Below are 23061 nucleotides of genomic sequence, written 5' to 3' on the forward strand. Positions count from 1 at the left end.
ATATAAAAATCTATTCCAGATTCTTATGGATAAAAGTCCTTGATTGACAGCCTTGATGCACACCAATCCATTTAGCCAGATAACAAGTGCAATACAATGAGCCACATTTCAAGCTTCCTCATCAGGAGTGCTCCACCTCAGGGGGCCTCATTTGTGCCGACGTAATTCCAGCTCTCTGGAGAGCAACACAGTAGTTCATTTCTATATCTATTCAATCCTTCTGCTAAAAGCTGCCACTGAAAATGTCAGTTAATACCAGCTAGACTGTAGTGAGAGATGATGACACATCCAGTGGGAACTGCCTTTCAAACCACCTGCTCACCTGGACTGTCCTACGGGTAACTTGTGTATGTAGATCACTCTAGTAAAGACAGCAAGCAGGTGGCCAACTGGACAACAGCATGAAAAACAGCTCCATATCATTTGTTATCTAGTTTTGGGGCTTCATTTTGGCCTTTGTTTTTCATCAGCTAAAGCAGAGAATTAAAAATCTTCTGAAGTGTATCTCATTCTTTAACTTTTCTGTCCTCGTTTTCTGCAGTTGAATTTCATTCTCCACAGAGCAGGAGCAGAAAGTAGCCTGCAGCCAACAAGCGAATGTGAGAGCTCACACTCACACATTAGCTTTCCAGGACAATCTGGCAGCTGAGAACTGAAACAGCAGTATTGCAAACTTCTAAAATGTAAATGTTAAAATTCTCAGAAAAGTAATTTTTAACTATTCTTGAAGAAAAAAAAAGTGTATTTTGTAGAGAAAAATGTCTTTACAACATTATAGTAAAGTAAATGGCATCATCTGCAAGTAGAATAAAGACTGACTGTCTCTCACACTGCCAGCAGCTGCACACTTCACAGAACACTTAGGATACACAGATTATCTGTGTAATTGTACTTTTTAAGATGCACCAAGATTTGTGCTTAGTTACCAATAACATTCTTATGTGCTATAAACTGATCATGCTGTATATTGTGATAAACAGAGAACAATGACTGCCAGAAGAGAGACACATTTCTGACACAAGTAAACAAGACACTGAATTTTAGTTTGAAGGAAAACATTATCTACCAAAGGTCAGTAGCAACAGTCATAAATAGTTTGGTTGGAGGGGATCTTCAAAGGTCTAATCCAACCCTCTGCAATAAGCAGGGACATCTTCAACTAGCTTAGGGCTCAGAGCCCCATCCAACCTGACCTTTAGTGTCTCCAGGGATGGGGGATCCACCACATCTCTGGGCAACCTGCCAGTATTTACCACCTTCATTGTTCTGGTGTAGCATCAGGTTCTAGTCAATCACAGGGGAAAATGGGCTTCACTCCCCACAGCATCAGACATTCAGGTGTAGAAAAGAATGAATTTGGGGATAGTTTTGTTTTCTATCTTATCATTACCAAACACACCAAATATTTACTGTTTTTTTAACTGAGTTTTAGAGCCACAATCACCAAAGTGATTGCAACTAAGGTCAGGCAACTACATTTTCAATTAGTATTTGATTATAACTTATCCTGCAAAGAATTCTACTGAAATCATCAAGTTCTGCTTTTCGAGGAGTATTAATAAATTTGAGAAAAAGCAGAAGTGTTAGGCTTGGAAGTGGATTGAGTAGCATTTTGATTTATCACATTCTTCATCTGCTTCTGCCACTCCTCTAACAACACATTACAGAGGGTGGATTCATTTCTACCACTATGTTTAATCATGATTCCTGATAACATTCCATTGTAAATGAAAACTTGATTAGCCCTTGTAAATTAAGCCTGAGCTTCTCAAATTAAGCGGAACATCACCTAAAGTAAACAGTCCAGCAGTCTCTGCTCATGTGAAAAAGAAATGCTTTAAAGTCTTAAATTGTAAGGGAGATATCACCACACACTAGTGGTCTATGTTCCATGAAAAATGCCTCATTTCACTTCAGACCCTACTATGATGCATTTAACAGCTAATAAAATTAAAAGGAAAGGAAAATTAATGGATACAGATGAACTTCCACTCCTCTTCCAATATTCTTATTTACTTTTTACTGTGCCCTCTTCTCTACAGCATATAAATCAGCAACAGAGAGGCTTGTGGGACACAGTGCTACAGGGATTGTTGCTGTTAACGTAAGGCATTACAGCAGCAGTGGAGTCTGCAAGGGAGGAACACAAATGCCAAAATACAACAAAAAAGAATGCCAGTGTACAGGCAGCTGCTGTGCAGGCATTTACAGCTGCACACTCATACAGACATGGAGGTGGGAAGTGTCAACGTGAACTTTTCCAAGAGACATAGATACATAAAGAAATCAGCTAAATAGAAGAGAAAGCAAGGAAGAAAAGAGCAGAGAACTACAGTTGAAACCAAAACACCAGATTTACCTACAGAAAGTCTCCCTTCCTGGCAGATTCTCTTCACACCAACAACAAACACTACATCCCTCAAAGCTCCTCAGAGTGCTGGGCTGGGAGAGATGTGTCTGTGTGGAGTCTGAGCAAAGGATGGCTAACAGCCCAACTGGTTTATTCCATGGACCTCTGACACTTAACCCTGGGGTGGTTTTCTTTGAAGGTTCTGACATATTAAAGAATATCAGTTAAAAATGAATCCATAATGGTTGGCACAGTCAGCAGAAAAATCTGATAGGAAATCTGTGATAGAGCCCAAGGATGAATGGATCACAGCACAGATGTGGAGCTGCTGTCAGTGCAGCATCTCTGAAAGATGAGGGGAGAGAATCTCTATCCACGGTTCATCAAGTGTTTTCCTTCTGCAGTGGCACTCTCTCCAGGTGGAGCTGAGGTACCAGTGTCCACTGCATCCAGTCATTCCACTCTGCTGTGCTGGCATTTTTCCCTGAGGTGTTAGAGAAAATCTAATCCTCCTTATCTTTCTATTTCAGCATCTTAACATTTTCTGAGGTTGTTAAAATTCCATTCCTTCATTTGTGTTATTACCCAGAATATATTTTGATATACAGAGAGAAGGGGAGTAGTGTTCCTTGCTTCTCATTGAGTCTTTACATTTGAGGTGTATTCATCTGCTTCCCCTGCTTTAGTTGGAAGCAAAGGCTTTGATCATTTATTTCACTTTAGACATTTTTTAGTTGAAACTGAACTAGCTCTTATGGACCATGTTGAGTCTTGTATAAATAAAAAATGCAGTGAAGGCACTCACTACTTTTCTAAACTGAAGAAACAGCCAGTCCAGTGCTCAAGAAACAGAGATACATTAATTAACTTTTTTTTCCCTATATCCTCTCTTATCAAAACAGATATTCTGTATTTAATATTGCAGTTGTGGAAAGCAGCATTGTTTTCCACCGAAATGTAGCTGGGCTAGTCAGAAAACCACCCCAGGGTTAAGTGTCAGAGGCCCATGGAATAAACCAGATTACCACTGTAACCACTGAAAAATACCTTTTCATTCCCTGTTCATTCCCTTCTCAGACACATGTTTAAAATGAGCTGATATTTTTTTTCCCTGTAAGAAAATAGTAAAGCATCTGCCTTCTCAGACACATCTTCTACACAAAAGCACATCCAAGGACAAATTCTGTTGCTGACTGCAGTGTTTGGAACCTGCTACGCTGACTGGGTAACTACAAGCTGGTTCCTCCTTGCAGAAATGGCTTTGTGCTGTTCCCTGGATAAACTGCCCAGCTTCTATTGCAAATAATTCACATTCTGGCTATGTAATCTTTGAGCTTTAGAGTTCTAGGCCAAAAATAGCTGCATTTAGCAGTTAATTAAATGATTCTGCATATGCCATCAGTGCCTTACAAGAGGTTTAATTACTAGATTTAATCTCTCAATTCCTCCAAAGTACTTTTTGGATTCAGTGTGTATTGTATACATGTAATAGCTTTCCTCTCTACCCTTATTTTGTAGAATTCTTTTTTAGAAAACAATAAAGTAAATTTAAATAGATAAATGAAAAGCACTGGAAAATATAGAGTGTTATTTGTATTATGCATCCTGAGGGCTGGAGGTACCAGCAGGAACTTTCCCCCTCAATTTTTAAACATGGAACTCTGTGAAGACCTATTTAGTCAGCTTATTACTACCTATGGGGCTTTTTTTAAACTCATTTAGCTGTTTTCACCACCTTTGTAAGTTATTGTTTTTTCAGTCTCCGTAGGTGTATAATTTTACAACTATTATAATATTTCAAGTACACTAATTTATTTTGCATCCCCTTTTAGATACTTAGAATCATTTTTTAAAACCTATTCATTGTACTTAAGCCATATTTTTTCTGACTGGTCTTAGCACGTTGAATTATTTTAAAGAAATGTTCTTTTTTCAAGCAAGAAACAATTTGCATGTTTGGGTACAGGTTTTAATGCCAATCCTCTTTCTCACACCTGACTTCAGGAGTAGTCCCACTGAACACAGGATACAGATTTCTTTTTCAACATGCAGAAAGTTCAGATTACTATTTCATTTGCAATTATTCAAGACAAAGAATTCAGTGGATGTAAAGCAACTGTGTGATTATTATGTGAAGATGAGAGTACTTTCATTGTCCACTTTTCAAAGTTGTTTACATTGCATTCAAACCCATCCTTTCAATCAGCACAATTCAGTATTTTATAAGGAGGATTATGATCTGAAAATTTCCTCTGCCCTTGGAACTGGGTTTGGACTGAACAGAGTAAAATTCTGTTTCTCCATCACATTAAGTTCATCCTCCTTGTCTTTTTTCTTTTTTCAGGTTTACGTGGTGCAATAGCATTTGCATTGGCAATTCAAGACACAAACTCCCAGCCCAAACAAATGATGTTTACCACAGCACTGCTAATTGTGTTTTTCACAGTCTGGGTGTTTGGTGGGGGCACGACACCAATGCTCACCTGGCTTCAGATCAGGTTAGTACTCTCTTTACAACATCAATCACTACCTTCTCACAACTTTCTAATGCTTACATATGTGCATTTTAAGAGTTTTAACAAGCAAAAAGGAAGTATTTGTCTACCTGGTAGAGGTTCCAGACCACAAGGAACAGGTTCTCCCCAGGTTTGTATTGGGTTTACACTTAGGTCAGACCCATCCCATCCACTACTGTTCCTTTGAAGCACTGTGAATAAATGTTAGTAGTGTCCTCCTCACTGTTGAAGAAAGAGCTATAAAAGTAGATTTTGCCATCATCTTAAAATGTGTATTTATTACACAAACTTATAATAAATCACATATTTCTGATTATAATGTGAATATGCTAGAAAAATCTTCCTGCATTGGTTTATCGTTCAGCCTCTGTTGGTACATCATTCAGTAACTAATTTATTACTAATTGTTTTATATATGCTTTTTTGCTATGGCATTTTTAAAATTACTTCATAGTGACTTCTATTCACAGACAAGGATGAATGGCAAGGGAGGTGAAATGACAAGAGAGTGAAATAAGAAGCTGGAATAAAAAGTACCTAATTTAAATGCAGTGTCCTTCCAAGTGTGCTTTTTTGAAACCCAACTTTTAATAATGATTGTAATGCTATTGCTGAGTTCTGGTCACTTCATAATCCATTTAGAACTCACTGCCATGATTTGTAAGATTACCAAAGAAAACCACAGTATCAAGATAGCCTTGAAATTCACAATTGCTTATAATTTATTCTATATATAGCATATATTTTCCTTGTTTACAAAATGATGTCTGATTACAAGCCTTTATGTCAGCCTGTTGCTGTAAAATACCAGCTGAAGGTAACCAAATTGGAGCTTTAACAAAGAGCATAGATAAAACTCCCAGACAAAATAAGGACTAGCGTGCAAATTTACTGTATAAACATAAAATGCAGGCATCCATATGTGTGTAGGGTCTTTCTATTTCTGTGACAGTTTGATTCTTTTACATGACATGTCTCATGTCCCATAATGTCAATCAAGTTCATCACAGTTTGGATACACTCTGGCAGTATCAGCTGCCTTTCTGAGATTTGCCACTTTTTCACTGTCAGTCAGCAACAGAGTTTACATGGCAACAGAAACATGGATGAGGAGGAGTGCTCTTATTAGGTCTTGGGGGCCATATCAGTTTGGATTTCTACAAAAGAGGAATAAGGAATAATTTTGAGACTACAGCAAAGGAAAGAGGCAGTGAGCAGTAGTCACATGTCTAGTCTAAGGACTTATCACTAGATGCCTGTCCTGGTTTAGCTTTCTGGGTAATTTTTAAATGAACATTGTCAAGTGCTTTCACTAAGCCAAGCAATTTAATTGGATGTAATTTCTTCTGCTACTTAGTGCTGCCCAGAGGTGCAGAGTCCCACAACACCACAAGCAAGGGGATCTCATGAATTGTTTATACTGTTCAATGCAATCATGTGCTTCTTTCTTCACCCACCTGTACAACAGATTTAACGAAAGACACTGAAAGCAGACAGTCATTATTGATTTGAAATGGTCATCTCTTTGAGGATCTACTCTGAATCCCAGCAGATCTGCCAGGCATTTTTCCCAATCAAATAAATTGCTTTTGTAATTGGGATATAGATTTTCTTACTATAAAGCTATTAGGTTCACAATTTCCAGCTAATTTCTTGACATCAGAGCATACAGCTTCACAAATTATAAGGTGGTCAAACTGAGATAAAATTTTAAATAGACAAATGTATATTGAGGCTCTGATTTCTCTCTCCAGTGAATATATTTCACTGTCTTTATAATTTATTGCACCTCAATATGGAATTTTGTCCTTAGCTACCATTTGTCTTTTTAATCTTAAGTAATTTTGCTAAGTAATTGTATCTAAAGGTGGTGGTGGTGGTAATTCATGACAGATGATACTTGTATGGATTCTAGCAGACTTGAGTTTGCTGAGAAAGTTATGGCCCTGCTGCAAATTACACCACCTTGCTTGGTGCACTCCCCCAGTATGTTTGCAGCTGTGCCTAAACAGCAGTTCTGAGCTGCATCTACACCCACATTTCTTTTTATAAATTTAGAAGAAAGAGACTGTATTTTTCAAGCTAGTTTGGAGGGTTCAGCTCACAAAGCCAAAGGAAACTGCATTACGACTACGCAAAACTTGTATGATTGTCTCTGAAGATATTTATTGGAATAGATTGGGGTGTCATCAATTACATAAAAAAGGGGTGAAGTGCTGCAATGACGTCTCTAAGCACACAAGAGGGAGACTCTTCTCACACTAGCCTTCAGTGTTCAACTGACATGAACCTACATCAGGCTCCACACCCCAGGACAGTTTGAAACGTCTCCTGTGGAATTCCCCAGGGGAATTCTGCTTTGGGGAAGCAGACCTACCACTACTGGTCAAATCCAAAGCACAGTGCTAGATCAGTTAATCTAAACAACTGGAAATAAAGTTATGCACATTATCAAAATAAAGTGCTTACAGGAAATTAAAAATAAATGAATGGTCACCGTAACTACACTGGATTTCTCTATATAATCTATAAGTTGTTGTACTGGTAAACCTTCTCAGGGGGCAGTAATGATCAGAAATACCATCATTTAGCAAATAACAGTTCCAAGTCGAATATGTTTTTTTGCCAATTAATTCTTTCATCATAAAATGGTTATCCAGCAGATAATGTATTTAATTGAACAGGAGGCATTCAGAGACTAGTAGAGAGGACCATGTGATTTCAGTCTATTTGGATGAATTGAATCTTATTCGCATAGAGTTTTGTGCTCACCCTCCCTATGTGGAATAGGCTACAGTTCCCAAGTAGCTCCAGAAATGCAACTCAGCTCCTCAAGGTTGATCAACTCAGTCTTATCCTAGAGTTAAATGCTTGAATTTATATGGTACAGACCAACTGTTTGGTTTTAAAACATAAATAAATCTAGCATCCATTATGTTGAATATACGTAAAAATAACACAAATCAGAAACAACTCACACCAATATCTTTACCATTTGCTCTACCATAATGCATTACAGAGTAAAGGCAAAAGAAGGTATCCAAGATCTGTCTTACTGTACATTATTGTCGACATATTGTACAATGTTTCACTTATGTATTGCACTCTCCATAATTTGTGAAGTTCTCATAACAGTGACCAGGACTCTTAGGGTATAAGAAAAAATAACAATTTTAAAATGATAGCAGGAATTAATAGTCTTCTGAAAAATCAATCTTTGTTTCCATAATAACTGGAATTTCCATAATCTTCCATCTCTCCTCACAGCAATAGCATCAGATCTGTTTTTCTTTTTTTTTTTTCAGTTAAAATTTAACATAATGTAAATATAATCTGTCACTCTATTTTTAGAGAAAAGATGAAGATGTGTCCTCAGAGATAACTACCATTTGATTTATTCCAGGAATATGTATGGCTTATACAACACTTGCAAATTGTTGCCAAAACATATAGTAAGATGTATTATCAAAACTAACCATGTGCTACTGAAAAAGGCTCAACTTCCACCCCCATTTAATGCAGCAATATCACTCAGCTATCCCACAAGGTTGCAGAAGCCAGCTGTGCTAAGAGCTTTTGTAAAAACAAGCTTAAATAGATCCCAGGAGTTCACCAAGTTTATTAAAGTTCAGAGTTCTAGTTCCCTTTATTTAACAAATAAATTATATTGAAACATTTATTCCTACTTAAACCGTAGCTTGAATTTAAGAAAAGTTCTTAAAGCCTTGGAAATCTGACCTGCTAATGGCAAAATTTATGTCTACATGTCTCTGTATGTCAAAACACAGTTTTAAAAGAAACCCATATGAATAATTCTCATTATTTTACTACCACATTTACTCATACAGAGCAGCCTTTAAAATGAGTCTTGAAATTCTGGGCAAAGACTAAATATTTTTTAACTTTGTGCTAAAAAGAATGAAACATACACTTCTGGAAATGTCTTATTTATTTTAACTGTCTCATTTTTAGATACCTGAAACACTGTGTTTCAGGAAGTGTTTAATGTTCTCTTACTGAAAATCGGGTCCTATTTAAATGTTCCCAGTTGTCTGGTGCAGTAACTTAACATTTCTGAGCAAGAGGCACATGCACAGTCCATTACAGCATTATCAGCTGGCATTCAGAGAGCAGAAGTGGTTGCACCACATTCCTAAATAATACATTGTCTTTTGGCTTATCTGAGAGTTATAACTCAGGGGAAAAAAATTGTTTTTACTCCCCATGTGAAAGGACTACAATATTCTGTCCCTGGCAGAATAAATGAATAAACCTGCATCAGTGTGTGAGAATAATTTCATGATACATCAACACCAAGACAAAGATAGCCATGTGGGTTCCCAGTCAAATTGAAGTATTGAATAAATGTGCCTTCAGAGATGCTGAGTATTACTTGCTAATGCTTTTAGATATATGTGTCCCTTCGTTCCCCATACTCTGATTAAAAATAGAGAGCTACATTTTACAGTAAATCTGCAATGAGAGGTTTGAGGATAAAGGATTCTCCTGACAGGCAGAGCAAAAATACAAAGCTGTTAATAAAATATGTGCCATAAAAGCACTGTGCTAAGTATTAGGTCTTGTTTGTTTATCATCACCTTCTGTGTAAATGTTTGTCAAGAGATTTCCAGACTCTTTGTGCATCTCTTTGCAGCAGTTCTTCAGTTAATAAGGATATTTTTATTCCATATTCTAAATAAATACTAAGCAGCATTGAATAGTAACTTTTAATACTGTGCCCATCAGGCCATTCCCTTTGTATGTGCTTTAGAAAAGTGTGTGCCCTTAAAATCATGCCCTCTCTAGTTCACCCAAAACTTCAGTTCCAAACCTTCAACTTTCTCTAAATATTAATGCCAGAGGCCTGGCATATCACATTTCTGGGGAATAGCCTAGGCTGTCCAAACTCACGTTCTCAGCAGAAGTAGTCAAGACTTTGGTTCCTTTAGTATCCAACACTTCAATCCATTGTTCAGTATCAAAGGCTAGGGCAGTGTGTATGTTTACCAGGATGTCACACTAGGGATGCAGATGGGCAGTGGGGCTAAATGCTGTGTGTGACTACAGCTGTCTACCACAACAAAAACAAACCAAACCAAACCAAACCAAAACCTAGTTGGTAGTCTATGATTCTGTGCTCATCTCAGACCTTTAACGACTAGTTATAGACTGCTGAAGGACAGAACTTTATGACCCAGCAATCACACTAACAACATGACCTTGGCCAGGATTCTAGCACTCCTGTTTCAAAAATATTTTTTTCATTATTCCCAACTCTATAGTAGCATTCCCTGCGTTCAGCTGTGTTCAAAGAGATGCTGCAGAATAACACAGTGCAACAGTGGTAGCACTCAGCACTGCCAAGTGGGAAGCTTTGAACAGATTTGGTCTGTTTTATGCTTCCAAAGTTGTTCTTTCTGCTTCCCAAAAGAGGCCCTTCAAACAAAAAAAAAAAAAACCTACACAAATCAATATCATGGTCTTTGGAAACACTTCTGCCTTATCTAGAAAGACAACAGTTGCAGTAAGAAATCCCAAGGGTTGAAATGGTGGTAAAAATATGACTGAGCTTCGGGGCTCCAGAACAGGAGGCACTGAGCAGGAAACTTCCTTTTCCACAGCCTAAGATCAAAGGAGGATGTACTTTAGATCAAAGGATTAACAGATTGGTTTAGACAAGGTGGATGGTGCTGCCTACATTACTTTACTTTCCCAGTTACACAGAAAGATTGATACATCCTTTTTTTATACTGACATGCATGTCTTTCTTATTAAAAATCTATATATTTCTGAGTTTTCCCAGAGTTAAGATCCTATTTACCATCATACGGTTGTAGCATCTGGATAGTTTTATTCAATCTCCTGTCTCAAATCAGTCTTAAGAGAAAATAATCCTCCAGATCCCATTTGTAGAAATTTGTATGAATGGGACGGTGAGATAAACTGGACTTTTAAATTAGGATGCTTAATCTCACAGTGTTTGCTAAACAGAAGTCTTTAAACAATAACAAACTGATTTAAAAGGACATAAGCAATATTAAAAGTGGTGGTTTTCATATCAGCTTCTATTTGCAGCATTTGCTGGTTTGTGGGCAAACTCAGGTCACATAGGGCTGAGACTTCAACTGGCCTGAAAGTGTTTGCATGTGCTTGACACCCTCCTGCCCTGGAGCTTTAGGAGCAAACTGCACTGGACCCTTTCTGGTGCTTTCAAGTAGGTGACTGAGCCCTCTCAGCTCCTGAGACCCCGTCTCTTATTGCAAATGCAGGTACTGAGAATCTTGAGACTCTTCTAACTGTATTAAAACTTTCAGAGAGATACAATAACTATGTCTGTAAATTCCCAAGCTTTAAAACAAATAATAGAAGGTTAAACGTATGTACTATGTTCTATTACAAAGCCCTATAGTCAAAAGTGGCTTAGAAACTTAAGTCCATTGCAATTCAATGGAGGTGAAGCTCCTAAGTGACTTTCAGGAGTTTGTTTTAGGTAGTTTCTCTCAGTGATAAGTGGAGCAATGCCTTCTCTAATCTTACTGGGGTGAGACACGACTATGGCACTGGAAAGGACAGTGTCCTGACAGGGGATCCAGGCAAAGAGGCTGGGGCAAGGAGGAATGATGATCCTTTTGCCTGGTTAGAAAGAGCCTCCTCAGAATACTGTGCTCCATTGCTGAATTGTGCTCTGCTCATGGAGAAGAGCATGAGATAGTACATCTCCTTACAGTCATTTGTTATGAACTAGATTCAAACTAGAGTTTGATCTCTGCTGTTCCTCATTTATTCCTATATTAAGTAAACACATCTTGGCTTTCCTTTTTCACCCTCACATAGGTGCACAAGGATTATCCTTCCTGAAGCGTAGCTAGTCCTTGAGCTACTCTGAACGTACCAGCCAAGGGCACGTGTTCATATCTTCAGATGATCCATAATTTAATAGTTATAAATTATAATGAACTTTCTTAATTGTTTTATTTGTATTCCTATGAGCACATTTTCCTGTCACCATATGCCCAGAGGAAGTCAGTTTAGAAGAAGAGATTTAGTTAAATGTTTTCTCCTGGCCTTGATATGTTCTCTCTACTATAACCATATTCCTTTGGGTCATATTTCCTCTAGATTCCTGGAAAAGTTTAGCTGAAGCGAAGCATCTGTTGCTTTACTATTGAAAATGGAATGTCAGCTTAAGTATCTTCAACTGCAATTTGTGAGTGACCACAACATAGAGACGAACAGTGCAATTAAAGGCACTATGTTTTTAAGTGCAGTTATATTTTTTTGTACTGTTTATTATTTTGTTTTGTGCTCAGAATAGTCATAATCAGCCTAACTGGTGTTCCCTCTCGGTAACAAATATAGCTCCAATAAACAAAGCTTGCTCTTGTTTCCAGGGTCATATTCATCTTTAGCCAGAGTATAATATATATTTAAAATCACACTGCAATAAACACTCCTGTGGAGAGCCCAGTTTCAGTCAAGTCTCTTCAGCCCATCGAGTTTCTTTTCACCCAGACACACTTTCAACAGAGATCACACCATCTTTGCCTGGAAAGGCTTATAATCCTAACAACCCTCTGAAATCCAGAAACTGCTGTAATTTAATGTAACAAGTCTAATCATTAATACTGCAGCTATTTTTAAATTACTACTGTCCTTAGTTGGCCAACTATCTGCTCCTGTGAACATCTACAGGAGAGCCTTTTGTCTGCCATCTTTTATACATGATAGTTTGAATATTCCTGCATTAACAGTAATTGCATACACATGAGAAAACATTCTGCTGACTCCCTGGGCTCTCCTCAGCATTAGGACATTACTCATTTATGGGAAGATTCTTAGGTCACAAAATCTACTTTGCTGTTTAAAGGCTGAGTTTCACAATTGTGAAGAAGATCTTTAAAACTATTCAAATAAAACTAAACTAACAAGGAAGCTTTTGTGTGAGTTCATGGACAGTCCGAAACAACGGCTAAGAGAAGGCTCTGTCCCACAGTTATTGAAGGAGTGTTGCCTTCAAGACACCATTTTGCTAATGAGCTCCAGCATTGTTCCCACACATTACTCCAGATACAACAAAAAATAGTAGTTTAGGGTTAACATAGGAAACTGCAGGGCTGTCAATCCCTCTCTGTTCACCCAGTAACCTACCCAGTATGATGGGGAACAAGTAATCCGGGAAGAGACTGGAAAAAGCAGAGTTTTGACTTCAGCTATAAGACATTTAGCCACTATAAGTAACTATCAGCAATTCCAAGTGTAGCCAAGCACATCAGATATCATTGTGATTAAGCACTGGAATAATTTGCATGGTAATCTATTGATTACTTGTGACAGAGGTCACAGAGAGCATGAAATCAGATTCTAGTTTATCACTTCATTCTGTTTGATCTCCTGTAGTAGCACAGACTAAAATATTGGCTTACATCCTAGCTACAGATCTTTTTTTAATACAAAACCATTGCTTGATGTGGTTCTTTCTCTTTGCTTGGTGGTCTTTGCCACCAGTTCTGGATTTGTGGATATGTAAACCCTTAGCGTGTATGCGGTATCTACAAGAGACAGGAAATGGTCTGGTGTTCCTGACTGAAGTCATTTTAGAGAATTGCATTCTGGTTCAAATCCAGAGGTGTTCAACATCACACGTGAAATTATCTGTGAGGAAAGAAAACACTTCTTGGGGTACACCCACATTGAAAGGGTTAATATAATAGCTGCTTTTGTAATAGTAGCTAGAGCACCATTAGCCTGGGAAATGCTATAAATCAAGGAGCAGTATGAAATTGGACATCAAATGTATTGGATGTTATAAAAAAAAGAAAAATAAATTGGATAATTTCCTTTCATTTCTATCTGAAAATGAGAAATCGTCCAGGTAATGAATCTCAGTGATCTTCTGAAATGCCTATCATTTATTTGCAAGGTACAGTTCTGCTAAGATAAGGGGTGCATTTGATCCCTCGGAATTATTCACCATAGCATTTTGTCTGAATGATACTAAACAAGATTTATAAACAATTGTGCTTCATAAGAAAATAAAAGACCAAAATACAGAGGACTTGGGCTTTCTGACTGCAACTGTGAAGTCAGTCCTGGGCAGATGTTGAATGGGAGATTTTGGATTGCAATTGTGACTCGTGCACAACTCCTACATGACTCCACCTGTCAGCTTGTTGATCTTTATTGGCCAGAGGGGTCTAATTTTTAGCATAGTCTCCTAACACAACAGGCAGTTAAATCCCACCTCACATATCTTTTATTTCTTGATCCACATAGCTACTGAAAACAGAAAAAGAAAGAAGAAATGAAACATACACTTTTATTGCTAGAATATTTGGTACAGGAGAGAGGAAAAACTACACAGTAATAAAAGATTCATGTCTAACAACAAATGGTAAGATGAATTTTCCACAGGCCAAAAACTCTGAATAGTTTATAGGTATTTCCAGAAAATTATAAATAAACCAATAGCTTGGAATATAATCCACCCAGCTGGATTAGAGTCAATTAACTATATAGTTTGTTATATTTTAAAGTACTGTTGCTTTGATATGCCTGAGTATGAAAAAAAACAATTCTTCCATTTAATGCAATAATTTTATTCTTCCATGAAAACTTTTCTCCTTGTCATACAAAAGGTAGCTGCTATGCAGCAGTCAACATGATGAAGTTCTTCTAATTACAAATAAAGAATCTTAAAAACCTATTTGGAAATGCTGCTAAGGAACATCTTAATTATCTGGGACTTTGGAACGAAGCTGATGATTTATTACTCTCTACCAAAATATCCCAGATTAATTTGGAGCTCTAACAAGTCTGTCAGAATTAAATTGGTGCAAGAATAAACCCAGTTTACTTCATGCATATGCCAAAACTGTGTCATTTGAGGGTAAACAGAAAGTACAGAAAAATAGCTGAGCCTTTAAAAATTATGAGATAAATATGTGGTATGAAACCTGGCTCTAGAAAAAATAAGGATCACATTTATTAAGATGAATCTTATATTCCTACTCTGTAAGTACTGATCAAGATACCTCTTAAATCTTTCTATTATTTGTTAGAAACTATTTCTGCAAAATAATTGCTCTGGAAATTCACTGAACTTTCATATTTTAAGAATTGTGTGACGGACTGAAAAATAGAGGGGTACAGAATTAATGCTCTTCACAGTTGTTAGTTTACATAATTTCCAAAGTGTGCATATTCATTCTTTTCCCATTTAGCTTGACTAAGAATATTAGAATTTCTTCAGCAAGAAAATATGAAATGAATGTTTCATTTTGAAGAGATGAAAGTTTTCATCGTAACTTAATATATCATTTCAGTATGAAAAAAACTCCAATGTTTTTCAAACTTCCTCAAGTTTTTTTAAGATTTCCTGTGGTTTTCTTTCTTTCTTGCTATCAAATATTTCACAAATGCAAGAACATATAATTCCATTTTTTAACTCTACATTAAATGTAGAAAAAAACCCGAATATAGTTTTTTCTTCCAACAAGAATAAAGGTGGTAACTGGGAAGAGCTGGGGTCTTACAGGCCTCCTTAAGGGTCTTATACAGCAAATGGACTGTGGTATAAATATTCTTGTAAATTGAAACAAAAAGGCATCACTGGGTCTATCTCTGTTTGCAAAGGAACTTAGTGACAGAAGAGAACTGTGACTTCAAATTTCATGAAACTTGCAACACTTGTGAAACATTCCTCTGGAAATTCTGAAATTCCTATCCTTTTTTGAAATGCAGAGTGGAAGAAAAGGTCTGGCACCCTTGATAACAAGCCTATCAAATTGTTCCAGAATTAGTTGAGTGTGAAAAGTTAATTAAAGCAGATATTAAATAATCTAGGCTCTGTATAGTGGTATGAGCTTTTAGCTTTTAATAAACAGATACAGATTACAGGGAAATACAGACTTTTTTTATAGTGAATTATCAGTGCAGAAACAGCCCAACAGTGACTGGCTAGTCAGAACATTGATGAGCTTTAAATGAGAAAACTACCCCCTGTCTCAGTAAGAGGTACTTGATTTCAATGCCCTTAAATGTATATTTCTGTTTCTGCATTTTTTGCTTCTTCTAAAAGATACACCATTTAATTACATAATGACAAATAATACATAAAGGAATCTTGAAAGTGTACTAAAAAATCTGGTTTTATAATTCCAAAATATTTCCTCTGCAAATAAATATATAGAACTGATGTTTATATAAAAGTTTATATGTAAGTGCTGTTTATGTAAAATATCCTAAACAGCAATCCTAAAAAAACCATGTTTTGCTAATCTAATCTTACAAGTAGACAAGGTGTTGCACACAGTGACCTTGAAACTACCCAGTTGCATTTGCTATTCACTTATCCACGTGCATTAAGCCTGGTCAGGAATCACAGTGTAGGTTCAGGGAATCTGCCTGAATCTTGATCTGAGTCTTAATCAGTCCCTGAGTTTTTCTGATCTCCACCCAAAGGGATTCCTACAAATGCCATGACAGCCACTGTTTTCCATTTAGACACAGCATGGGGGGCTCTGCTCTCCCTTTCCTGCTGCACCCACCGGTGGCATGGACACGATGGTTCCCTTCCTCTGCCTCATTCAATCCATGTGCATTTCTTCCACCTTTATGGAAGAATTCCAACCCAAACCTCACCAATTTTGTGTGTGTATGCAGATGTATTCACGAGGTAAAGAAAACAGAGAAGTCAGAAAATAATTTTAATTAACCAGAAAACGAGGCAAAAATATTCTGTAGACTGATGGTTAATGTGTTCACTAGGAAGGTGTCAGCTTCTGTCCAAAAAAGTGTTTCTGTTCCATTTAAAATGAGTCAGCAACTAAAACACAAGTCATCTCTGTGTATTAAAGATGAGAATCCAGGTCTTCCAGTACCCTGTTCAGTAGTCTACAGAAGAATGATTGCTCACATGCTTTCTGATCTAGTAACCCTTACATATACATATATTTGAATTTACTTAAGACCAACCTTTTTTAAAAGCCCAAGGATCATTATTTTTTCCTCCTGAAATCAGTGGCACTGCATAACCTCCCACTGATCTGACTGTCCTTTACTTGGCTTTGTATGACAGCTCCCATTTTAAATGGGCACCACTTGGGCTCCTCAGTGCTTCTGTTCTTTTTGAAACTGCTGCTTGGGCACGGTTTTATATTTCACTGATTCCGAAAGTCTTAAGAAAACTTCTCAGCCCATAAAATGAATTGCCAAATCTGGTTCAATTGCCATGTCTTAGTTCACTGACCAAAATAGTTGCATTATTTACTTCTTTCACATTTTGAGAAATACTACTGTAATGTTTCCATATTGATAAGTGATAAAATTATCTATTTGCTCAACTTAGTTCCAAAAGACAGTCTGCAGCCTATGTACTTTCTTATTTATGCTCAGTGCAATATTGGGGGGAAAAAACATTGTATTGGATTCTCTGTCAGAGTTCTTTGCATTGTCCTATCACTTTGAAATCTAAGTCATAATGGCTGTGTGCCACTTTTCTATCACTTTCATTCAAAATCAGGATTATAAATAAGTGACAAGTTCACCAATTTAGATTAAGCAATTGTCCCAGCTTTCAATACAATTTATTACATATATCTCAAGCTGCACTACCTTACATAAGATGCATGTCTGAGAGAAGAGTAGTGATACATTTTAAAAAGTAAAATTAATTAATGTTCTCTTTATTTCACAGCCTTCCCAGATGTAAATGTGGCCCATTCTTTAGTGGTGAACTTGGCAGTGCTGGGTTAACAGTTGGACTAGGTGATCTTAAAGATTTTTTCCATCTGAAATGGCTCTGTGATTCTATGGGGAATTTTAAGCATTAGACTTGCCTTTCAGCTATCAAGTTTACTGGCTCTGTACAGCAAGGTAGGAACCTGAAGCCAATGCCTAAGTATCACGTATTTATGAATACACCGACAGAAATATCACATAGGCCTGAAGTCACTGGCCACTGAGAAGTACTTAGAGCCCCAGGGGAGCTGGGTGGCAGTGGATAAATGGGGACAGATCCTCAGCTGGTGCAGGCTGTTATAACGACATTCATTTATTTTCTTGGCAGAAGCACACTATGCTTTAAGAATCCCTGATCGAGGCAATTTCTCACTCTACTTTCTCCCTTCATCTTTTCATAATCTCTTGCAAGCTATTGCTTTCATTGTCATCACTGCTAGAATTCAAATGTTGGTTCATAGTTACTCCATACAGCAGTTTATTTTCATTTTTGCAAGAAGGCAATGAGAATGGAGTCCCTTTCTTAACCATGATGCAGCAAACACCTTCTAGCACACTGCAAAGCAACACAAGAAGCTTAAGTAAAACTATAAAACTTTATAGCATGCTCCCTATCTCATCCTCGTAGCACTCCTTTTCCCCTGAACTAATTTTAAACTTCAACTGGGTGCTTCAGAGTTTTTGCTCAAGCTGTATATGGTTATAAGGAGAAGAAAAAAAAAATTAAAAAAAATAAAACCAAACCCACAATCAACTAGAAGCTTTGAAGAGCATCTTCAAATGCTCTTATGAAAAGATAGACTTCAATTAATTAAAATTAAAGTGTTTTACCAATCTTAACCACAGTGTCACAATTAATAAGTACTATACAACAAGGGGATGACTAGCCCTCCTCGTGGGTGCTCATAAAAAGCTTGCAAGGACTGGTGCAGGCATTACAAAAATCTCAAGACAGCACATGTTTAGGAGAGAGCGCCCAGCAAACCAGACAGGAATGCTGATTCAGTTCATTACCAAAAGAAAATCAGGACATTTTTGAGATCAACAGAATGACCAGAATCAAGAGGTTTTTAGCCACAGTTGAGTCACTGACACAAAAGGAAAAAGCTACTATTGACATCTGAAACCTTTGCCTTGCCAGAATAAGTGTGCTCAAATCGAAAGTGCCTGATATTACCTAAATTCTCTGAAATACAATACATCACAATGCAAATACATGTTTATAAGTTGAATTTCAACAATGTTAGGGCACTGGGCCTGAGCGTCTGGATCATTTACATTCCATTTAAGCTCTTATTCTCTCCAAATGAATGAATTGATTCCCAAAGTCATGCATATTTAGAAATGTGAGACTAGTAAATTCAGGAGTAAAAAAAACCTCAAGCCCAACATTTGTATTTAGTGCACTTTCTGAATTCTAGAATGGGACTTTGCACACTGTGAAATAAGGACGGTTCCTGTAGGTCTGGATAAACACAGCAACTAACTTTAAAGTGTCTGTCTTTGGTGGTGGTGGCGTGTAAAAGCTGACTGCAAACCAAAAGGAAAAACCACCCCACTGAACAACATTGTATCAAAGCCAGACATCAGTAACAGTTTTGCATTGCCTCACATTGCAAACCAGTGCAAATATACAGATCATAAATAGATCAGTATCTATTTTAGATACTTACTATTTTAGTAAGTTTTTGTACGAATTCCCTAAATAGTATTTTAAACAGCCACACGATCTAAATGTATCACCTGCAACTGGTAAGGGTGGCTAAGTTTCTTAAGCAAAGATTACACTGCAAAATAAATTCAAAATGAACAGAAATCTGCACTGTCTAAACTAAACAGTGCAATTGTCAGAACAAGGTTATAATGGAATAAAACAATTCGTGAACTAAAACCAACATGGGATGACATAAACCCTAGATGAAAGGAAGCATACTGTACCAGCACTTCTATAGCCACTCTGTCAAAAAGACTATTACACTGTAATTGATATTTGCTATATCAGCAACATATAATGTATGTAAGTTTGTTTTTTTAAATGACAGAGTGAAAAATTAAATAAAATTGGTGTCTTTGAGTCTTTATTTTATTTCTTGTTGCTGAGAAGCAAAGTGGTGTAAAAAAAATTAAAAGATAAATTTTCCATTAAGCAGCATTTTAGAACATTGCCTCCAGAGAAGACAGTACTGTTTATCCTGCTCTATTTAAAGTGGCTTCAAAGAGTGTTTTGACACAAATGTGCACAGGTGTTTTCCTGCCATTAAAACTGAAAGGGTAATAATTGTTGACGCTGCACACATCAGACAATGAAAATTTAGGCAAAACTCTTCCATTTTAGTACATGACATTTTAGTCACTCTGAGACTTTTTCCTAGATGAGGAACTGTGGAAAGATCCTATCAATGCTTATTCAGACCACACCCTGCAGTGTATCTGCCTATGAACGTCATGACCTCAGCTCTAGAGGCCTGTGTGCTGCATTCTCATTTTAAGAATTCAGAAATGTCATTTTTATTTACACTTTGATTAAAAGATTGTACAGGGTATCTTTGAAAGCACATTCTCCTATATACCATATATCTGCTTTATACACCCTTGGGTGAATCAATTCATACAAATCCTTCCTATAATTCCCTGATGTTCTGAACATTTCAGACAGAGCTTAGGTGAACATATTTCAAAGCAGGAATTAGATATGGACTTAAGCAATGCAGCTGATTTACAAGCTGCTTGTGTAAAAAACAGCCTAAATGGACATATCAGTGACAGCTTTCATGTCACCAGTTCTCAGCAGCAAAGCCAGAAGCATTTACTCAGTGTGTTTTGGTCATCCCATACATTTAGCCTGACCAGCATTAGTCTTCCCTTCTGATGGCTCTGCGCAGAATTGCTCCCAGCACCAGCTTCATATGATAAATTTCAAATGTCAAGGCAAGAGATGAAGTGCACGAAATGTTTCTCCCTGTGCTGTGAGCCCAAGGAACTTAGAGTTGGTCATCTCATTATTTAGACTAATGCCTCAGGAGGATTTAATGTTTTACTTTGGGTTAATCACATTAGCAATAATATAATGCATCTACAATGGCCTGGGCTTCTTTCCAAAGCCGTGCTGTTTATGTTCAAGGAAAAAAAGGAACAGACACCTAAAGTGATTCAGAGAACAAACATTTTACTGCTCTAAAAATCACTGACATAATTCACTGGAGGGAACTGTTATTTCTGAGCCAGGAATTAACTAGACTCATCTGTAGGAAATTGTCAAAATACATCTGAGCACAGTTGCTTTCCCTCATACAGATCTTTAGTAAAATCAGTTCTAATTTTTCCTGGCTGGCAAAGCTTATTAGTAGTCTAAGTAAGATGCCAACAAAATGGCCTAATTCCTGACTTTTTTTTTTTTTTTTTTTGAAAGCTGTATTCATCTCCACAGAGTTCATAAAAGTAGCAATTAGGATATTTGCTATGTGTGAAAATGATACTTTTTATAATGCATCAGTGTTTCTGTCTTTTTGCATTAACTGGAAATGCATTTTTAATAATGTTCCAGACACTTTTTTATTTATACATTTTCAATATTGTGCACAGAGCATTTGATCTATAGACTTCCTTGCAGCGGGGGAGAGGTACAGTAATAGTAATGAAAATCTTAAAGCACATGGAGGTTGATCAATATTGTGTTTTGTGTACTGTCTCTTATTAAAGAGACAATATAGAGATGTCTTTGTATGCCTATACATCTCCATTTGCAACATCTTAAGTTAAAGCAAAGAAAAGCACCTGCCATCATCAGTAGCTCCCTAAGACATGTAGGCTGATATCAGTCCCAGTAGGTGCTATTGAAAATACAAGATCATTGACTTAAATAAGGGAAATCAAAGCATACACACAAATCCCTTTTTTTTTTCTGTTCCCCCAAAACACAGGGTAGAGTTTGGATGAGAGGCATCACAGTCACTTCATGAGGACATCACCACGCTGTATTGTGATTCAATATTTCAAAAGCTCAACTTGGTTGGGATTAACTGGGTTGGCAGTCAAAACAAACACCACCATTACTACCAAAAGGGACACCCAATCCCATCCTTTCTCCTAAGTCAACACTATAATACAATATCAAGTGATCTTCTTATTCTGAGTCCCAGTTTTCATCTGAGACTTAAAGCTCAGGTGAAAACTAAACAGCAAATGCAGCCTTACTGAGAAAAAGATGATTGCACTGTATATCCCAGCTACTACCATGCACATTCCTCATATCTGAGCTTCTCCTGCAGTTTTATAAAATCATTCAAGTCACATCATTTTTCACATATTGTTATTTTTCAGTTTCTCTAATTGCAATGCAGCATTTCTGAGTGATGTGACCCTTGTAACAACATTTTTTTCTAGAGGTCTCTGCATCTCAGATGAGTTTGAAGTGGATTTTTTTTTCCAATTTTAAACAAACCAAGTTTTTAATAATTTTTTAACATTTAAATATCAAATAATCTACTGTTAGCATAAGAATTTCATTTTAGAATTCTTCTGGTAGCTATTATCTTGAATTTTAGATTTACTGAGGGTTTGGGGTTTGGGTTTTTTCTGTAGCGGAGATTAAAAATAAAAATTCAAGAGGATTACAATCCTTTCAAGCTTTCCCAGCCTTCCCCATTAATCTATATCTGATTCCTACAAGCAATCATTTACCTGTTCAATAAGTAGAGTGCAACTGCAAAGGGCAGTGACTATCAACTATGGTTGTGCAACTGCATGACCCTGCTCGGGTCTTTCTGCTCTTCTTGCACTTCAAAACAAGAGGGAGATTCCAGACAGAATTTAAATGCTTGAAAAGCAGGCAGTAAAGTGCTTACCTTGTTCTATAGATCTCACTTTTTACATAAATGAGCTGCATAAAACTATCTATTTCCTTCACTGAGAGAATAGCAGATGACAGTAATAGCAGTAAGTGCCAGTCTCCAGTCAGTCTGCTGATGAAAACCACACTAGATGAGTGATGCCAGTACAGTCATAAGTGGAAAGTTAAAATGACCATCACATCCCTGTATAACTCAGAAATGCTGAGAGATGGCAAAGATATTAAAGAAAGACTCTTTGGAAACACCCAGTGCCAGTGTAACTTTGCTCCCCTGGAGTCAGTGAGAGCAGTGATGCTGCTTGACTGAGAGCCTTGGGGAAACCTCCCCTCACACGCTGCAACTCAGAGCCTGCTCAAAACACAGAGGGGGCATTTTAGAAAAAGAATGGATGAATAAAAACTGCTCTTTTGGGGAAGGGAGAATGGAAAGCCTCACATACAAGTATGTGACATACAGACCGGTCCTTCCTGAGGAGTGGGGAACAGAACAAAGTTTTACCGAGCTGTCAGAGGGATCTGAACATTGTCAGGTTCCTAGAAAAACAATTGCATCTGAGATACGTGTTTACCAAATAAGGATATTAAAAGGGGGGAAAGGGGTAGAGTTT

General features: G+C 37.1%; 1 protein-coding gene across 1 annotated transcript in view; it reads left to right on the forward strand.

Moving 5' to 3' along the window:
- The window catches only part of LOC108640121 (sodium/hydrogen exchanger 9-like), a 57285-nt gene that overhangs the window by 19961 nt on the left and 14263 nt on the right, over positions 1–23061 (forward strand). Inside the window, exon 4 of the mRNA XM_018075029.1 lies at positions 4695–4848. Coding sequence (XP_017930518.1) covers positions 4695–4848 — 154 coding nt within the window. The remainder of the gene's footprint in view (positions 1–4694; positions 4849–23061) is intronic.

The sequence above is a fragment of the Manacus vitellinus genome, unplaced genomic scaffold, assembly GCF_001715985.3.
Source record: "Manacus vitellinus isolate BGI_N305 unplaced genomic scaffold, ASM171598v3 scaffold_29_pilon, whole genome shotgun sequence".
Taxonomy (NCBI): domain Eukaryota; kingdom Metazoa; phylum Chordata; class Aves; order Passeriformes; family Pipridae; genus Manacus; species Manacus vitellinus.